The sequence below is a fragment of the Chelmon rostratus genome, chromosome 23, assembly GCF_017976325.1.
Source record: "Chelmon rostratus isolate fCheRos1 chromosome 23, fCheRos1.pri, whole genome shotgun sequence".
Classification (NCBI taxonomy): domain Eukaryota; kingdom Metazoa; phylum Chordata; class Actinopteri; order Chaetodontiformes; family Chaetodontidae; genus Chelmon; species Chelmon rostratus.
Window position 1 is genome coordinate 16,881,689 of NC_055680.1, and position 19,455 is coordinate 16,901,143.

Sequence of the window (19,455 nt, forward strand, 5' to 3'; positions counted from 1 at the left end):
ACAGATTACTATCTAGAGGGAACAAGTTACTATCTTGAGGGAAACGAATTAGTATTTTGTGGGAAAAGATTACTATCTTGTGGTAACAGATTACTATCTTGAGGGAACGAATTAGTATCTCGTGCGCACGTTTTAATTTTTTTTTTTTTACCATGTCATCTCTGGGGCTCCGTAAAATATGACTTGAAGCTACTTTTTTCAGATTTGAGATTGTCGCAGCTTCATCGATGGTTTGATTGATTGATTGATTTCCTTCTGTTCTCCAGCTGTGAGTAAACAGAGGAGGGAGCTTGTCGGACCTGAAGCAAAGAGATCTCGTTCTCAGTCTCCTTGTGTCGCCGCTGACTTCAATCTGCCCCCATTCAAACCCAACACCCCCCTCGGTGAGACACACACACACACACACACTAGCGCACTCCCATTTTACTGGAAACCCACATGTTGATATAATGTCCTGTCACCTTCACCGTCTCCCTCTTCAGGTCAGGAGTTTGAGGTCCCCACCTCAGAGCACTTCAGTCATCACTACGACGGCCTGCAGGTACACACATGCACACATGTTGTCGCGATATCAGAATTTTAAACTTCATTCAGTACTTATATAAGACACTCGATACCTCTTTTGATACGGCGGCAAAAAGGAAAGAAGTCCTACGCTCTTAATTTAAAAAAAAAGATTCTTTAGCACATCTGTAATCACCTTAACATCTGTGCATTCTTGCATCGAAAATCTGATTGTGGGATATTGGTTTGATTTGTTGGTGTATTTCCTTCGGGTGTGTCTGGGTAATTTCTGGAAGTGTGAGAAGGAAGTTGTGCAAGTGTTCATGTGTATATTTGACACTTTCCAGAACGGTTTGGCATGATGTCACGTACACAGAATGCGTCAGAGTACATCAAGGCCAGACGACCTTGAGGCTCGGTCTTTTTGGGATCTTTGCTCTGAATGCTTTGGGCCAATTTGTTTTTGCCTTATTTTTGGGTATTGGTAGTATCTGCTAGCTCTGCCTCTGTCGTAGCATCGTGAGCATCTGTGAGGCATCAAGGCTTACGGCACTTAACTTATTAAGGAGATGTGGTACCAAATGTTGTAAATTTTCCACCGGACTTCACGTCTGTTACCGAAAATATGTCGTCGTTGTGCTGAACTGGAATAAATGAGCATATCTGACTCTTTCAGCCCTCGAAGTCCGTCAAGACGAAGCAAGGACACACACGACGGAACACCAGGAGAAACAGCGGCAGTTCAACTCCAGAGGTGCTCCAAGCAGCTGGAGGAGCTTCGCCCCCAACAGCTGTCTGTAAAGGGAAGGCGGGGTCTGTCGACGCCATGGAAACTACGACGGACAACAGGGGACTGACACATGATCAGAAATCTGTTATAAAACCTAGCCACGATGATGACCCGGAGGCTGAGGTGACCCGGCGCCGCCAAAATTCAGACTTAGATAATTCTCAAGACTCCCAGTCCCCCCCACCGGAGAGTAGGAGGATTCAGCTCTATGATGATCGAGGGAAAAAGTTACAGGACGGTGAGTTAGCTGATCCGAACAATTGGAGTAAAATCGCTCTCGTGAGGCCAGGAAGGGTTCCGTTGCACAGTCCTTTCAAACAAATGAGTTTCAGACAAGCCACAGAAATGAAGTCTCAGTCGAGGATGGTGAGTTGCTTCGCCGTCGAAACCGCCGCTAAATACGGCGACTGGTCCGACGTGCGAGCGACCCTCTACGATCACAGCCACGGCCCGTGGGCAGAGGTCGAAGAACTGGTTCATGGAAGGATGCCTCGATTGGTGGCGTATCTGGTGGCCTCGCGAAGACAAGTGATCGTCTCGCCCCGGAAAGGTTATTATTATAATCACCACCAAACCGGCAGGTCCAAAAGTTCAAGAGAGGGAGCTGAAGGCGGCAAGAGAACGACGACGTGAACGTTCAGCTCTCAGCTCATCTCCAGAGCTGCTTTTTGACTGTCGATGTGTTAACTGATGTTCAGTTTAGTCATATTTTACTTTGTCTTTCTTTCCATGTTCCTCCCGTCTTATGTTGTTCTTCTTTATTCAGGTTATGATTTTCATGTGATCGTGATGTGAGCCTGAAGTTGAGCTGTCATGGAAACATTTTTCCACAGACTCCTGGTTTAATGTTGTTTTGGTTTTATTGATATACTCGTATTTTACATGTATTGAGGTACTCTGGTGCACAAACATAATCGTCCTCCTTACATTGTATTAACTAACTCACTTACCATGTTTTGGCGAGTCACATGTTGACACTGTGTCAACATGTAACTCGCCTCGTTTGGCCTCTGATTCCTTTTATTCCACTTTTTATCACACTGGAGATTTTTAAAAACTTTTGGTTAAATAAAAAAGATCCCACTTTACTGAAGGAAAATGTTTTTTTTTTTTGTTTTAGGTTTTCCATTGCTCACCACCATAGAGGCCCCCCTCCACGTGGTGGCTAGAGGTTAACCTCTGTTAGGTTTGGAAGTCTAGACACTACAGACCCTTAGGAACAGCCCTGAGAACGTTTAGGGTGACTCACATGTATTTGTAAGGCGGAAACGCATCGGTACAAGAGGGAAGCCTCCACCTTTTGGCCGCGCCTCAGGTTTAGTAAGGGTTTAGCTCCAGCGCTGCTAACAGTTAGATCGTTACCTTCAGGATCGTCCACCAAGGCCCGACTCTCCCGGCGAGGAAGGACGTCCTGACAGTCGGACCACCTGATTTAAAGAGTCTCAGCTTCGTCTTGGCAGAAAGCCTCCCCTCGTCCCTGTCACTGCCCCCACGGCTCCGTTTCTGATATTCAGCTTCTGATTTTTATCCATTTATTTGTTACAAATGTGAAAAATTCGCCAACAATTAATAACTACAATGTTTTTGAGACGTCGCAAAGTTTCCTACAAACCCGATTTCAAATGAGCCGAGATGCTTCGAGGCGTGAACGGTTACTCTGGAAGCTTTTTAACTCCTTTTTTAAACTGTTAAATGAAGCTGAGAATCGGATCTTGCACACGATGAAGGTCGGAGAAGTGTTAACAAGCACTTTAGCTTAATTAACCAGACGAAGGTGTTACAGCTCCAATCAGTGAGCAGCTGAACCGCATCTGTCGGACGAACTCGAGCAAACATTTTGTCTCTCCGTGACAACGTGAACACGTTTTCTTATTGGTTCTAGTTTTTCAGAGGATTTTCCATGGAAAGTCATTCAAACACAGACCCTAGAGATTATGTTATGGGATGTTTTTGTTCTTCTCTCCTGCTGAAATGTATCTGAAATGCAGCTGATGTGTATCTGACAAACGTGTTTTGGTGGAGGAATATTTGTGTGTTGCTGAAGGAAGAACCTCGACATGTTTGACACATTCACTCAGTTTTTATTTAAAGAAAGGTCGTCAAAGATCGCTGACGCAGTTTCAACTGCTGTACAGTTTGTTCTGTTTCTATAAAACGCTGATTAAAATCTGAGTGCCTCACATGGTTTCTGATCCGTGTTCATTAGCAGCGGGTTGAATACGTTTTAATGACGTTTTGATGTTTGAAGAGATTAAGAGGGACATTCTGCCCTGAACCAAGCCTCACAGGCTGAGGACGAGTTTACATTAGAATAAGTTAACATGTATTTTCTGACTTATTTCACAGAGTACATTTTTTTAGTATTGTGCTTAAGTACAAGTTTGAAGTACTTGGACTTGTGTTTTCTTTTCATGCCACTTGTACTCTGCTACATGTCAGGAGATATTGTACCTTGTACTACACTACATTTATCTGACAGCTTTAGTTACTAGTTACTTTACAAATTTACTAATAACCCTATCTACAAAATGTTTAAAAACATTTCATGGTTTCATCTTAAAGAGCTGATTTTTCTCCTTTTCTATTCAATCATTTGAATGTATTTATAATAATGTTGAGCTGTGGACTGTTGTGACTCATTGTGACCACATTTCTCACCGTTTTTACAATGTCTCAGAAGCACACGATCAATCGATTCAGGAAAATCCTGCTTTTACATGAATCACTGAGTCACAATAATCTAATGAGATCAGATAGAAGAGTAGAACAGTCATTTTACTGCGCCTAATACTTTTACTTTGAATACCTAAAGAACATTTTCCTTTAATATACTTTAATACTTTTACTTGAGCTAATAAACACTGTACTTGTAACAGTGTTTCTACAGTGTGATACTAGTACTTTAAAGTTTCAGGGTAGACACCTTCCATCAGTGCACAGCTTTGAGGAGCATCATGTGAGTCAGACTATGATCCTGATTCACACATTCGTATCCAATCACGTGGTTTGGAGGCTGCGATGCAGCTCAGGTATGTGACTGATGACAAAGTCTAAAAAAAAAATCTCGAAACTTGTTCACACCATCTGTTTTATGTTTTATTCTAATCTTCTAAGAAGGTGTCAGGCTCTGGAGTGACGGTTCACCTTTTAACTGGATTTACTGGGATGTCGGACAGCCTGATGATCATGCAGATGGACACTGTTGCTATGGAGGTAAAGTTGTATGTTCCTTCACAACATTTTCTCTTTGTTTTTGTTTTACTGAGGTCTGAGCAGGGTTTGATGTAAAAATCCCTGCAGCAGACATCAAACAAGTGATGATGATAAAAAAAATCAAAGCCAGTCGCTCTATTGGACAACAAATAGTGCTAGTAATAATTGTTTCTATTGGCTTCAGGATGAACCTGCACACTGAACCACTTCCTCTTTTACATCAAATGACATCTTGGCTTGACAAGAGAAATTGTGTCTTCAGGTTTGTGTGAAGTGTTTGATGCAGACATGAAGTTCAGGTTATTAAAATACCACATTTGAACTTTGCAGCAGTGGAAACGTCTTCATATTAATTTAATTTGCATGAATGCACGACTCAGTGTAGGGCTTACACGTATATTAACAAACTTCCACAACAAATTGTTGTATATTTTGTTTGTTTTTTAAATGTCTCCAGTTTCTGTGTAAAAAACAAACAAACAAAAAAAAGTATATCGGCCTGCATATACTTGACCTCACTAGATCAGCTTTGGCTTATTAATTTATCCCTAAATAACTCAGATCATTAGAACTGTGTCGATCAGATTTGCTCTTTCAGAAAGTTTTCATCTGCTGCAAAAAGCTGCAGAAACACGCAGAACGCTGATCCCAAAAAAGCTCTGAAACATTACAATGTGATTATTCGCTAATTGTTTTTGATGTATGCTCAATTGGAAACAGCAAAGAGACAGTATATTTAAGGTTTGACCTCATCAGCTTCATTGATTTTTTATAAAAAATATCTGCTTATTCTGGATTTGATGCAGCAACACGTTTCAGAACAATCGATCGATCAACGATCGCAAAAGTCTGGACGATCCAAACCAGTTAAACATTTAGTCCATAACGCTCTAATAATCCAAGAAAGATGTTTCAGAGTTTCAAGTTAGCCAGCAGACATGCTGACCCTTCTATTAACACCTCACTTAACCAATTAGGTGCTTCTATGTCCTTTCCACAGCCGACAACAGCCAACAAGAGTCTATGATGAAAAGACAGGCCTGCCTCTTTTGTAAAGATTGAGCCAATTGCAGCCCACTGTGCAGATGACTGACGTTTCATATAGCCAATGAAAAAATCAAAAAACTGGGCCGTACTGCTTCAGTAATTTACAGCTAAGTAAAGGAATTCAGTTTCAGTATATTACAGAGTTTGTAGAATCATATATGACCTAAATATAAAGGCAACAGAAGTACATATATTTTAAATATAAAGATTGATTGCCTAAAATATATATTTCTCCAGATAAATACAGAAAATGTTTTGGAAACCACCAGAAAAACATGCTTGTGTTGACTGAGTTTTGGTGGGGCTTGGATTAGCATTTCAGGCTGCTAACTGGTTAGCACTTTTCCATCAGCTTCCTGTTCTGCTGTCCCACAAAAAGTGAATGAAAGTAATATTTTTTCACTGCATTAACATCAACCTTAGTTTGACCTGAAGCAACAGCGCCCTCTGCCTGTTTTGTGCAAGAACAACATGAAAAACTCATTGGAAATGTGACATTTTAATTTTTTACACACTAGTTCCGTGATTGATATATAATGACATATAGACACTAACATGACAAGGAACTGTGACTTTCATCTCGCATCAGTTCACACAGATCCGATGTTTTCATCTCTTCAGTGGATGCAGTTTCACTCATCTATTCTGTTCAATTACACTTGGTCACATTTTGCTCAGCCAAAAGCAGTTTGACTTTTTTCTTTTACAAATTTCCAGCATTTCCACTGGAATGAAAATAAAAACAGGAAACACATTTACATTCTACTCGTTCGCACGAGGTCACAAAATGAAACATCTAAAAAATACTGTGGTTATTATTGATTGATGAGTAAACAAGGTCATGCTGCACCTTTTAAAGTTAAACTACTGCGACGTAACTGTGTGCAGAGCGAGACGCCAACACTGTAGAGCTGGAGGGAGTCTGAAGCCCAAAGGGTCTGAATCTAAAATATGTATCCAGTATTATTTACATGAAAAAAGGTGCCAGACAGCAGTTCAATAATGTTCTTAACCACCTGACCAACATGGCTGATGAGTTAAAAAACTCATTGGCCGAAGTCGTGGGAAGTTGTTGAACTTGTTGCTGGTTTCTGTTGAAGCTTCTGGTAATGTTTCTGAAAAGAGAAGAGGGAGAACACAAACAACGTGAGGCCAGTGTGTGTTTCAGTGTGTGTAGTTCAGTGCATGTGTTTGTGCGTACCTGCAGGCTCTCGTAGTGTCTCCGGCTGCTGCAGTGGAGCTCCTTGGCGTTGCTCTCGTTCAGGTAGAAAACAGAGCAGAGGTTGCAGAAATATCCTGATCTGGGGACGACAAACTCCTGACCTGAAGAGGGAGACGGTGAAGGTGACAGGACACTATATCAACATGTGGGTTTCCAGGAAAATGGGAGTGTGCTAGTGTGTGTGTGTGTCTCACCGAGGGGGGTGTTGGGTTTGAATGGGGGCAGTTTGAAGTCAGCGACGACACAAGGAGACTGAGAACGAGATCTCTTTGCTTCGGGTTCGACAAGCTCCCTCCTCTGTTTACTCACAGCTGGAGAACAGAAGGAAATCAATCAATCAATCAATCAATCATTGAAGCTGCAATGATTTCACATCTGAAAAAAGTAGCTTCAAGTCATATTTTACGGAGCCCCGGAGATGACATGGTAAAAAAAAAAAAAAAAAATTTAAGCGTGCGCACAAGATAGTAACTCATTCCCTCAAGATAGGCTTTAGGGCATTCAATCGTTCGCAACTGGACCTCGTCAGTTTGTCTTAGAAGACGTTTCGCCTCTCATCCGAGCAGGCTTCATCAGTTCATGCGCAACCAGACTAGATAGGACAGCTCTAGTCCGAATTTGGACGAGCTCGGACTAGTCCTTTCATCTCTCTTTGGGAGAGATCTTGACAGAGAACCTTGACATAGATGGCTTCTCGTACTCCTCTTTCAAACCATCTGTCTTCTCTGTCCAGAAATTGCACATTTTTATCCTCAAAGGAGTGTGCTTTCTCCTTGAGATGCAGATAAACAGCTGAGTCCAGCCCTGAAGAGTTAGCCCTTCTGTGTTGTGCCGACGCATGTGCATATTCTGGACAGAGAAGACAGATGGTTTGAAAGAGGAGTACGAGAAGCCATCTATGTCAAGGTTGAAAAACCATCTCTGAACAGAGAGGGAGGTCTGAGACACCACCTATCTCCCACATACAATAGGGTCCTTTCATCTCTCCCAAAGAGATTCAAAGATTTAGCCCCTGAGGATAAACAACAAAGCCATTCACACATGGCTCCAGGAGCCTCCCAATGACAACAATGGGACACTAACGAGGCAGACGACTGTCATTGACGCCCATGGGTTGCACCCTAACCCGCCTTAATGGGGGGATCGTTTGCCTCACAATAGAGTGATACCATTCTTGGTTTTGGGGGTTGGCCTCACTCAGGGGATAAATACTTGAACCTAACACCATTGCATTGGACTAGAGCTGTCCTATCTAGTCTGGTTGCGCATGAACTGATGAAGCCTGCTCGGATGAGAGGCGAAACGTCTTCTAAGACAAACTGACGAGGTCCAGTTGCGAACGATTGAATGCCCTAAAACCTATGTTTGATACTTTGCTGCAACAGGTAGCCTAACTGCTGACGTGTCACCCAATTTATAAACTTTTTTACCTTGAATTACTACTCACTCTACTAATTACTCTTGAGGGAACAAGTAACTATCTCGTGGGAACGAGTTACTATCTTGAGGGAACGAGTTACTATCTCGTGGGAACGAGTTACTATCTCGAGGGAACGAGTTACTATCTTGAGGGAACGAACTAGTATCTCGTGCGCACGTTTTGATTTTTTTTTTACCATGTAATCTCCGGGGCTCCGTAATATTTCGAGCAAAATTCAAGACTTGCAGCTTCTCAATTTTGCTGCGTTTCTTTGGTTCCTAGGATAAGAAAATATTTGGGGGGAATTTAAGAACAGTTGGATTCACAGACATTTTATTCCTAAATAAACTAGTAATGGATGCAACTGCAACTCTAACTGTAAAATAATAAGTGTCTACAATTTCGACCACTTTGGAGAGAATATTCAGAAAGAAGCACTCTGATTGGTGCAGAATAGCAGCTCAGTGTGGACGGTGCTCTAAAACTAAAGAATCAATGTCAGTGTGGAAACGGCCTCAGTCCAGCCTTCCTTCAGCTCTCTGTACCTTTAGTGTCCGTCCTGCTCCATCCTTCCTTCTCCTCCTCTCCTTCCTCCACACATCCGTCCAGTGTCTGGTTGTCAGGGGTCTCCGGCCGCAGCTCCCGCCCAGCGGAGACGGCATCGACGCCGGCTCGGCTCGCCGCTTCCACCTCCGCCTCCTTCTTCTGCGTCTCCAGGTGGCCGTCACTTGACGGCGTGGACGAATCTTTGTCCGGTGACGACGAGGCGTCGAGTGATGCGGGAGGCAGTACGTCAGCTGGTTCCTTTTCTTCTTCTGTCTCGTCGTTTGTGCTCACTTTTTTCCCTCTGGTAGATTTCCTCACTGTGGTTGAAGACAATGGATGATGTTGAGCGGACGAATGAGAGGAAAACATGCAAATACACATTAGATTTGACATGATTGTATAAAAGATATAGAAGTGTGTGTGTGTGTGTGTGTGTGTGTTACCAGGAGTCTGTCTGGTTCTCTTCTTGGGTCGGCCTCTTGTCCTGGTTGTCACCGCTTCCTTTTCCTCCTCCTCTCCCACCTCTGCTGTCACAAAGTTCACACTTTCCTCTGAAAGAGGACAAAGTTTCATACAAACATCAACATAAACTTTCTTAAAATTTACTGTATAACTATTTTAGAGACATCGAAAATATAATTGTGACACCCAGGTTGAAGTTGCTGAGTTGGCAGGAGGTGCTCTTATTTTGGAGGGTGGAAAGTGGACAGTCCATTTGACTTCAGCTTTCTTTATGTTTGCAGGACAAACCTAAATCACCAGTGGTGCAGCAAACACATCCTTCTCACATTAGACATTTGGACTTTGGAAAAGCTCGGGTGGAGCTAATAACAATAATGATGGCTGCATTCCACTCAGGTGAGCCTCGGGGCTCTGGTGTATCTCACTAGATTTATCACCGAGCCTTCTACTACCAAATCTATGACCTGAAAACCCCAAACAGAACAATATTTCTCCATACCTGTGTCCTCATCGTGTTTGCGTTTGACAGATCTCGATGTTTTCTCAGCTTGCTCTTCGTCCGGCTTCTCTTCCTCATCACCGGCTGCTTCGTCTGAAGTCTGAAAACAGACACGAGATCTTCACCTTCAGTGTTTCTGTGTTTGTGTTTTGTCATTTTCTGTCTCACGGTGTTTCACAGTATCTTCCCCATGAGGAGAATAAAACTGGCCTGTTTTTGAATCTTAATCTTTACCTTTGGGTTCAAGGAGTCCACTGATTGGTCCTTCTGGCTGAGTGGGCGGGTCTCCTGTGCGTCTTGCTGAGCCTTTCTGTCCTCTTCTTTTTCTACGAACTCGTCCAGAGTGACGAGCGTCTCCAGCTCTCCATCCCACCCTTGGCTCTCCTGCGCTCCTTCCTCTCTGGCTTCATCTGCACCCACCTCATCCAGAGTCAGCAGCTCCGTGGTGTCGACCTCCACCATCTCTTCCTTTTCCCTCCTGCTCTCCTTCCTCGTTCCTCCACTGTCGCCTCCTCTTCTGCTGCTGCTCCGGCTCCTTTGCTTCCTCTCCCTCTCTTCTCCTTCTCCGGTCCTCCTTGCTTCCTGTTCTTCTGCAAACTGCTTCTTGTTTGTGGCGGTTTGCCTCTTCCTCAGTTCTTCCTCCTCTGCCGCGTCGTCAGGGAAATCCTTCTCCTCCTCGCTCACTTGGTCCAGGTTCACCAGAGTGCTCGTTGTGTCGTTTTTCTCAGGTGATTTTTCTTTCTTTTCCTCTTCTGTTGTCACAGCGTCTCTTAGGGACTTGCTTGTTGATTCGTCCTCTTTCTGAACATCTGTTTTGGATGTCCTCTCCTTACTTCTGGTACCAGACTCTTCTGCAGCAGATGGATCATCATGTACTTCCACCAAATCATCGACTCTCTGATACAGACTCTCCTCCTTGATGGTCACTGTTTCGGATGGTTCCACATCTGTGGTATCAGGTGTTGGTGTGCCTCCTTTCTCAGCCTCTTCTTTTGTGGGAGTTTCGTGATGTTTTTCCTTCCCCCCTCCATCGGACATCTCTGTGGCCGTCAGCTCGTCTTGATCGTCTTCCAGAGAATCTACGATCTGATACATGGGCTCGTCGTCCTCCTCCTCATTTTTGGTTGATCCTGAGAGAGATGCGCTGTTCTTGGTTTGCTTCTCATCGTTTTTAGAAATGTCTTCTCTTCTTGAACTCTCAGACTGTCCTGTGGGGGGCTGATCCTCAACTGTCTCATCCTCCACAGAGTCAAGGATCTGATATGTCACCTCTTCTTCATCGTCTACCGTTTCAGATGCCTCTTTGTCGTCCTTCTTTAACATTCTGCTGTCTTTTTTAGTTGTTTTAACCTCTTTCTTTGGTCTTCCCCTTTTTCGTCCTGCAGTGGGTCGATCATCCTTAACAACCTCGTCCTCCACAGAGTCAAACATTTCATTGGTAGCATCTTCCTGTCTTACAACAACGCCACTCTTCTTTGTTGGTGTTTTTTCCCTGTTTCCTCCCTGTGCCTCTCTGACAGGAGTCTGCCTCCTTCTTGTTGGCGTGTCCTCTTTTACTGTTTCCTCAATCAAAGCATCTTTCTTACTTGTTCTTTCCCTTTTTCCTCTGGTAGATTTTGTTTGGACTGTTGGATCATCATCTGTAGTCTCGTCCTCGATTTTATCCTCTTTCTTTCCTCTTGCACTCCTTCTTCTACCAGACCTTTCTGTGCTGGTAGTATCTTGAACCGGTTCATCTCCAACAGAATCTACTATCTGGTACACCGTCTCCTCAGTGGCCTCTTCGCTGTCTTTGTCTTTTTGGGAGGCAGAGGTGTCCATCTTCTTCCGTGTCTCATATTTTTTAACCGTCCTGTCTTGTTTCTTTGGTGATTTCTCCTTCTCTTCACTTTTGGATGATGTGGTTGTGGGCCCACTCCTCTTTGTTGGTACATCATCTTTTCTGTCAGTCGCCTCCTCTTTCTTGGTCCTTTTCTGAGGCTGGTCTTCATTAGGGACTCGGACATCAGGAGCTTTCACATCTTTGGAGGCTTTGCAGGATTCGACTGCAAGTATTTTCCCTTCGACCTCTTCTTCTTTTTGATTTGTCTTCTTCCCATCTCCCTTGACCCTTGGAGCTTGTTTGCTACCTGTATCTAACAATTGGAAATGATCTTTGTCATTTGTCTCTTGATCTTTATCCACTGCATCTTTAATTGCAATTTTATCATTAGCTTTGTCATCTACTGGAGCTGCACCTTCGTCAGAACCCTGCTTTGCTGTGGAACCGTCATCTTGGACCATGCGACTGTCCTCTTGACTTGAAGCATCTTTGTTTTCAGTGACACTGTCTAACACTTGGAAAGAACCATCCATTTCCATCTCACTGTACTTCTCTGGGCAGGCATGGCCTTTGTTGTCGGCACTGTCCAAGTCCTCATAGCTTTCCTCATGCAGAGTCTGACCTTCTTCAGGTCCAGTTTGCTGGGTTTCTGAGCTGCCCTCTTGGTCCCCATCCTCCATCTGTTCATCTGTTTGATCATCAAGTGAGTCGAGGATTTGGTAGTTTTCACCGTCATCCTCCTGCTCCTCTGTGTGTTTGTCAACATCCTCTTCTTTTATTTCCTCTTTGCTTTTCTTCCGGTCTTTGAGTGTGTTGACGTTACAATCAATCTCCAGATTCTGGCCTTGGCTCAACTCTACTCCATGTCCTTGTGGAGGTGGATGCATCTCTGATGATGTTTCTACTTTTATCTCAGGCTCAACAGTCTTTGCAGCAATGCCCTCTGCTGGCACTCTGTGGTCAGACCGTGTCACTGCGCCCTCTGTGGCTTTTGCTTCTTCTTTAAGTGGCTTCAGATGAGTCTCTACTGATGCCTCGACAGTCGCTGCTGACGTTATCTTTTCTCTTTCACGTGTAGTGGATGATGAGAGGGTACTACGACCAGAGGATGTGGAATGTGATGCTTTGGATGGAGATTTTGTCTTGCTCTCTTGTGTTTTCTGACCAGGGAGGGAAGTGGCTTTAGTAGATGGTGGAGAAGAAGAGGAGGAGGGCTTGGCAGAGGACGAGGGTTTGGTAGGCAATTTAGTGGGTTCAGATGAGTTAGCGGGCTTTGGTAGTGATACAGAGCTTGAGGTAGAAGAGCTTGAACCTTTAGTCGACTTGGATGAGGAGGATGCTGCGCTCTTGGAATCTTTCGAAGACCTCTTCGAAGTCTCTTTGCTACCAGACGACACACCTGAGCTTTGCCTCTCTCGTCTCGCTCTGGAGGAGGATGAGGAGGAGCGATCAGGCCTGGATCTTGTGTCTTCCACATCATCACCAACTTCATCAACAGTGACAAAGTCATCCATGTTGAAATTTTGTTCATCAAACAGATCCGTGTCTGAAGGCAAAGTGTCATCTGTAAAATCATCCGGACCCTGAATGATGGAGCACAAAGAGGGAATCAAACACTGAAACAATAACTCAGCTTATTCATCAGGACAAACAAGGCAATTAGATCAACTGTTCACCGATTGATTTACTGCGGCAGGTGGTGATCCGTTATCCAAAAGTTCAGAAGGTGGAGGCTGGGGTTGACATTCCACAGCTTCAACACTGATGGTGTTCGGTTCGAAGCTGATTGTGGTCTCACTCGCATCCTGTAGACGCTGTTTTAGGTTCTTCAAACTAAAATCAAAACCAGAAACGGACTGTCAGTTGCAAATGAACGCAGGGTTGTTCTCACAAATACACTTTGTTAGAGAAATAAAGAAATTTCCAAGTTCTCATCCAGTGTCCCTGAGTTTGTTGTTTAATTTCAAAATCTCTCTCACTCAGTAAAACCTGTAAGGCAATTATGTTCATTATAAATTAATTAGTGCTTGTTCATGTCATCATCAAATGTATTTTTTTTTTGCCTAACCAACAGTACAAATATCAACCACGTTCAATTTACAATTTAAAAATCAGAAAACTGCTGCCGCCTCATAATGTTCACTTAAAAAATGTCTTAAAGGATAACTTTAGTTTTTTACAACCTGGACCTTATTTGTAGCATTAAATACGACCATTTACTCACCCAGACAACTTTGGTGGCATTTGGAGTCGTTTGAAGAAATTAGCCCCAGAGGAGCGGCGCGTATATCCGTATAATGCGAGTACTCGGGGCATCCATGCGCAGCCTCTATATAACGCATAATCTGGGGCGAAACTCGTTCATATTCCAATATTTAGTTCTGATATGCTGGTGCTATTCCCCTCTGAGCCGGCGGTCGGCTAGTTTAGCCGTAGTCTGGCACAGCTATGGTTCGTTATTGCGTATTCGTAGCCGACCGCCGCAGAGTCAGCCGTGTTGTGGCTGGCTGCTCGCAGCGCCCGGCGTTCGGTAATGACATCATCCATGTCAGTGGTAGTTGTCTAGAGACGCTGGATGTTGATAACATGCCACCACGGGCTCAGAGGGGAATAGCACCAGCATATCATAACAAAATATTGGAATATGAGCGAGTTTCGCCGCAGATTATGCGTATGAGTACTCGCATTATACGGATATACGCGCCGCTCCTCTGGGGCTAATTTCTTCAAACGACTCCAAATGCCACCAAAGTTGTCTGGGTGAGTAAATGTCTCACAATATTGTTCATTAGTCATCTTGAACCCACGGACATGTACATACGTCTATCCAGTGAAATATAACTTGGGGCCACCGGTGAATCCTGGCTGTCATATAAAATGTCTCTCATCACAATGATTGTTGTCATGCTTGGGTAACAGGACAAAAATCAATTACAAAGCAACATACTCACGTCTCAAAACGCTTAACTTTAGCCCTGAAGAGAGAAAAAGAGTTGGTCAGTTTAGTTGTGCTATCATGAAGCCTGTATGCAGAAACACAAACATCTACTTAAAAGGACACATGCGTACCAAGTTTCACGCTTTTCAAAAGAGTCCGGAGTGAAAGTGTTGTATTTCTCCACCACCTGCGTCACACCGCTGGAGTCAGCCATCTCAACACATATCTGAGGTAGAACGACAGTCATGGAGAAAGAGGGTGAAAAGACAGAGAGGAGGGAAGAGATGAAGGAAGTGACAAAAGCAACAAACAGAGAGAACGGCAACGAGCCATAAGAATCCATCGTGTGTGAAGCTGCAGTATATTCAAGCACAGCAGCCGTACTCAAATGTGCACAACAAATTCACTTTTATATGACAGAGAAAATCCAAAGTAGTTGGCCTCTTGTTATGTGTTGTTCTAAACTCTGCAGAGACGATGCTGTGCATGACCTGGACCAAGATAAGCGACAGAAGACTGATGGATTATCAAATAACTAGTTAATTCTAGTTTGCTAAATGACACTTGGTCATTAAATGAGCTTCCTAGCCGCTGTATCTTGCATTAGCAATCAGTTTTCCATTATATCTATTAATTTATCATTTTTTAAATTAACTTATGTGTTATTTTCCCCCAACATATTTGTCTCACTCATTTCTGCAGTTTCTCTTAATGTTTCTTGATGCATATCGATTTCATGTGGAAATGAGCGGGCTGTCATTCAAAGTGTGATGGGGTAAACTTTTTGCCTAATGGAGACTAGATGGACTGCGCATGCAAAGAAAACATATTTAATGAAAATTTTCTGAAATTTAAGATGTTTTGATACCAGAAAAAGACTCTCTCAACACCTAAATGTGCAAAGTGCAGGTGTTCGTGTTCTTGTACCCTGTTGGCGAGCGGCAGGAAGCTGACAAAGGTTGCGATGGAGGCCACTGCTTCCATGACGACCCCGACAACGTCCAAAGACACCTCGGAGATCTCCACACACAGCAAACGCTCCTCCAGAGACTCTGACTCTGGAACTCCCTGAAGAGCAATAATAGTTGGTGTTAAGGCAAAGAGATCCAGAGATTTCTGCTTTCACTCCATAAAAGATTTACAGAAGTGATTCATGACTTACAGCGTTGCTCCACTTCATCAGACTTCTGTACATCACCTCCTGCAAAAACATTACAAGTCATGGATTGTCATCACAAATATCTGAACCATTTGTTTTCTTTTTCCCAGTGTCTGTACCTCACTGGATCCAGGATTCATGGCTTGCAGGACGAAGTGGACACTGAGCCTGGAGCCTTTGACAGAAACGGGTTTTGTGAAGTGATCTTGAACAAAATCGCAGCACAAAGTCCAGTTGGCGAAATGCACAAAGGCCTGGAGGTGAAGAGAGGAAGAGAGGGAAAGGAAAAACAAATTCAAGCAACATGGCTCCACTTAACTAATAAAACTATGATTATAATAATGTTTGTGCCTGTAACTGTCTCCAGTTTGTACTTCTTACCCTCCTCTGCAGCGGTAAGACCACCACGCTGTAGAACAGGGAGTGGAGGTTCTGTTTGGGGAAATACTTCCAGACCAGCCTGGCCACGTCCTCATGCTCGTAGTTTCCCTCTGGCAAACCGGTCAACATGATTGTGGAAAACATGGAACCACGACGACCGGCCTTCTATAAAAAACACCGTCCAATTCATGTGTTGAGTCTGATTCAATTTTGTCTGTAAAAATACAGGTTCCCCAGATTTCTTAACAGTGTGAAGAGCAGCGAGCGACATAAAACCATATCCACTTTTAGCAATTCTAATCCGATTCATGATCAACAAACCACCTCCGGTGCCTGGGAGTTGTTGTTGGTAAAGCCAGAGGAGTCAACCTGTGTTTTGTCTACGTTTGGTTATAATTACAAATGTCCAGAGTCCATCCATCATCTAATTTTATCTAATATGCAATGAAATGCTTATACAGCAGACTGTGGCAAAGGAAACCAGCACTGCTACACTAGCACACACCGTACAGTCAAGAAAGGATCTGATTTGGATTATTTTAACTGATACCGATCCATTAAAATATGCCCATATCGACCCCGTAACCAATGAGCAGCAAATCTGAATTGAGCATAAAACCCATCAGGTTTAATAAAGCCTAATGTAATGAACAGACAAATAACCATTAACGCTTCAATCAATCCATCACATGATACATTTATTTTTTATTAAGTAACTCAGGTGAAGTTATAAAGAGAAATGGACTTACCTTAATGTCGCCCTTTCCTCTGGCTGTTCGGTATTCTTGGAGTTAAAACGAACAGAGGTCAACAGTCACTTTAATGAACAAGCTAACATGATAAATCTGCCAGTATCAAAAAAAACTGTCCCTCTTACCTGGGATGTTGTACCAAGGAGAGATGGTAGGGAACAGGAACGGACTCCTTCTTAATGTGACCCAGAAAGGTGAAGTGGTGCCCCGTGGAATGCCAAACTCTGTTGACGGGACAGTTGCCCCGGCAACAGCATCCTTGCTGTCCGGCAGAGCCCTTTCTGGACGTTTCAGAGCTGCACAAACACAAAACGAGAAAAATGTGTCATTTAATTTCTCATTCTTATTATTTATTCATCCAAACTGAAAAACAAAACACTTTCAGACGGAGACTTACGACGTGCCGTGCCGCTCCTGCTTGGTATGTTCAGCCTGTTGACTTCATGTCCAGGTGCGTGTTTCAGGAGACTGTACCAAACTCCGAGCCAATCGGCAGCACGAATGACCACAAATTCTATGAATACCTTGAAAACACAAGCACACACGTATGTGACAGGTAAGGCTAACAGGAAGTCCTTTTTTTTCCCCCCAAATACTCAAACAGACGTACTAGTATGTGGTTGTATCTACCTTGTCGAGGAGAGGCAGGTAGTTCCTGACAGAACTGATCTTTTTCAAAGCTTGCCTGAGGTCGCTGATCTCACTTGGTGGAATGTTCTTGATGAAGATCGTTTTCCCTCCGTCATCCAACACACGCTGCATCAAGAACAGGAAGTGAACATTCAAACCAAAAGGCCAGCAGGAGGACAGAGAGAGAGACACGAGCACAGTGCAGGAAATAGATTTAGCAGTTTTTATCATGTTAAATGTATATTTTGGTGAGACAACTCAAAACTCAAGATGGAGCGTTTTCACTTTGCAATGTATCCAACAGCATAAAGTTGTTTTTACAACTTATTCTGAGGTCTAAGTTGAAAATGGAGGTGATTACTTTGTCAACAACATTGAAAGCACTTAATTCTGAACAATTAAGAGTGTTTGTGTGTGTGTGTGTTACTTACAGCCTTCATCAGCTTCATCAGTGATTTATAAAACCCAAACTGAGAACAGAAACATCAAAGCAGGCAGCATTAAAACCCCTAACTCACAGAAAAATATCTTCTATATAATATTTTTGTATTTTTTAAAAATATTTTCAGGGGTTTAAATATACTGGACATCAATAAAAGCTCATCAGTAAAAACAGAGTCGTGTACACGCTTACCGGTGTCATTTCAACGTCGCCGTCGACCACATGGAAACAGAGTTTAGACCCCTTTAAAAAAATGGGGTTCGTTTCTGTGACTTTCATTACGTCGTGTACCTTCGCCACCGTCGGCATCGTGAAGAAGGCCTGAGAGGAAAACCAGTCACAAATGTGAATGTTGCATAACTCATGTTGAAATTAGAAAAAGAAACAACTGTGCGCCTGAAAAACAAAGATCACAGATTCAGTTCCTCTGATCAAAGACTAAAAGGCAGCAGAAACATGGAGCTAATAAACCAAGCCGATGCAGATTTATAAGCGGGAGCCTACCATGCATGTCTGAGGAACAACATAGATGCTGTCATCTGTGTGTTCAAACCCAAACGGCGTGAGCAGTTCGGCAACATCGTCCTCGGTGTAGCAGCCGTCGTAATACCTCGGCAGTCCGGTTATGAGCAACAGTTTATTATCACGTTGACAAAACTGGAAACATCAAGCAGAGAAAGACGGAGAGGAAATAAGGAGGCAGTAACGAGCACTTGGCGACAGCGTTTCCGCCCCTTGTAAACTCTGTGTATATTATCATCAACACACTGATGAGCAACTGTTGATCAGGAAGATGCTGGTTACAGCAGGGTGGATGCAGTGTGGGTTCAGCTTCAAGTTAAATTTCAGACTTTCTTTTTGATGCATGCATGAAATGCAATTTAACATCTGTTAGGTGGATGGATTCACCAATGAAAAGTGAACTAATTCAAATGAATGTACACTCGCTCGTTATGAGACGCTGAGCTTCCGGGCGACTACAGCGAGCAGCAGCGACAGTGTTTGCTGCAGGTCTGATGGTGCTGACTGAAACTCCACAAAATTTTAGTTTATTAGTTTGTCGAATCTCCCAAAAGTCTGCAACCACATACAAAAACATTTAATAACCAACATGGCAGGCAAGAGAAAATATTCAAAGCCTTCTGTACAATATTTATGCTCCACAAACATTTAATAAGGACATTTCAGTGTATTTGTGCCTCACAGGACAACTTCCTGCCTCCTAGTTTAATTTATATCTTTAGGAAAACTACATTTGTAAATATTTTAATGCTTCATTGAAGTGATTTGATGGAACCTACTTTTGCTGAGAAGATAGTTTTCTTGTTGAGGCACACTGTGAAAGAGACAAAGAAAAGGTTAGAAATTATGATGACATACAGACATCTGTGACAGACAAACTGTCTCTTTGTCTGATTTCTTACTTATTTTGTCTTGACGCAGGCGTTTCTCTACCACCTCCCCGACAGTCTGAGGGGCCATTGTAGCATAAGACGACGTGGGCGCTGCTGCAGCTGCTGGTTTAGTTGTGACAGATGAATCTTTGGCTGATGGCGCATCCGTTTGTGTCTTCACTGCAGCCACAGCATCTTCAACAGAATATCAGGATTTAAAAGATCATCACCATC

At 43.3% G+C, this 19,455-nt stretch overlaps 2 protein-coding genes across 5 annotated transcripts in view; one reads left to right on the forward strand and one right to left on the reverse strand.

Moving 5' to 3' along the window:
- The window catches only part of LOC121626250, a 32,551-nt gene extending 29,067 nt beyond the window's left edge, over nucleotides 1–3,484 (forward strand). For both annotated transcript variants that reach the window (XM_041964620.1, XM_041964619.1), the window contains exons 33-35: nucleotides 267–383; nucleotides 483–541; nucleotides 1,181–3,484. In XM_041964620.1, the coding sequence (XP_041820554.1) occupies nucleotides 267–383; nucleotides 483–541; nucleotides 1,181–1,927 (923 nt within the window). In that variant the 3' untranslated portion in view covers nucleotides 1,928–3,484. The remainder of the gene's footprint in view (nucleotides 1–266; nucleotides 384–482; nucleotides 542–1,180) is intronic.
- A 1,464-nt stretch (nucleotides 3,485–4,948) lies between these two features.
- LOC121626258 (zinc finger protein 638-like) overlaps nucleotides 4,949–19,455 on the reverse strand; it is a 28,155-nt gene continuing 13,648 nt past the window's right edge. For all 3 annotated transcript variants that reach the window (XM_041964645.1, XM_041964644.1, XM_041964643.1), the window contains 23 exons: nucleotides 19,252–19,416; nucleotides 19,129–19,163; nucleotides 18,332–18,484; nucleotides 18,020–18,148; nucleotides 17,817–17,855; nucleotides 17,386–17,511; nucleotides 17,153–17,279; nucleotides 16,881–17,051; nucleotides 16,753–16,787; nucleotides 16,004–16,168; nucleotides 15,742–15,876; nucleotides 15,626–15,664; nucleotides 15,391–15,531; nucleotides 14,595–14,689; nucleotides 14,477–14,500; nucleotides 13,202–13,358; nucleotides 9,938–13,108; nucleotides 9,704–9,803; nucleotides 9,186–9,293; nucleotides 8,742–9,059; nucleotides 6,971–7,087; nucleotides 6,756–6,877; nucleotides 4,949–6,669 (listed from right to left, as the gene is read on the reverse strand). In XM_041964645.1, the coding sequence (XP_041820579.1) occupies nucleotides 6,601–6,669; nucleotides 6,756–6,877; nucleotides 6,971–7,087; nucleotides 8,742–9,059; nucleotides 9,186–9,293; nucleotides 9,704–9,803; nucleotides 9,938–13,108; nucleotides 13,202–13,358; nucleotides 14,477–14,500; nucleotides 14,595–14,689; nucleotides 15,391–15,531; nucleotides 15,626–15,664; nucleotides 15,742–15,876; nucleotides 16,004–16,168; nucleotides 16,753–16,787; nucleotides 16,881–17,051; nucleotides 17,153–17,279; nucleotides 17,386–17,511; nucleotides 17,817–17,855; nucleotides 18,020–18,148; nucleotides 18,332–18,484; nucleotides 19,129–19,163; nucleotides 19,252–19,416 (5,741 nt within the window). In that variant the 3' untranslated portion in view covers nucleotides 4,949–6,600. The remainder of the gene's footprint in view (nucleotides 6,670–6,755; nucleotides 6,878–6,970; nucleotides 7,088–8,741; nucleotides 9,060–9,185; nucleotides 9,294–9,703; nucleotides 9,804–9,937; nucleotides 13,109–13,201; nucleotides 13,359–14,476; nucleotides 14,501–14,594; nucleotides 14,690–15,390; nucleotides 15,532–15,625; nucleotides 15,665–15,741; nucleotides 15,877–16,003; nucleotides 16,169–16,752; nucleotides 16,788–16,880; nucleotides 17,052–17,152; nucleotides 17,280–17,385; nucleotides 17,512–17,816; nucleotides 17,856–18,019; nucleotides 18,149–18,331; nucleotides 18,485–19,128; nucleotides 19,164–19,251; nucleotides 19,417–19,455) is intronic.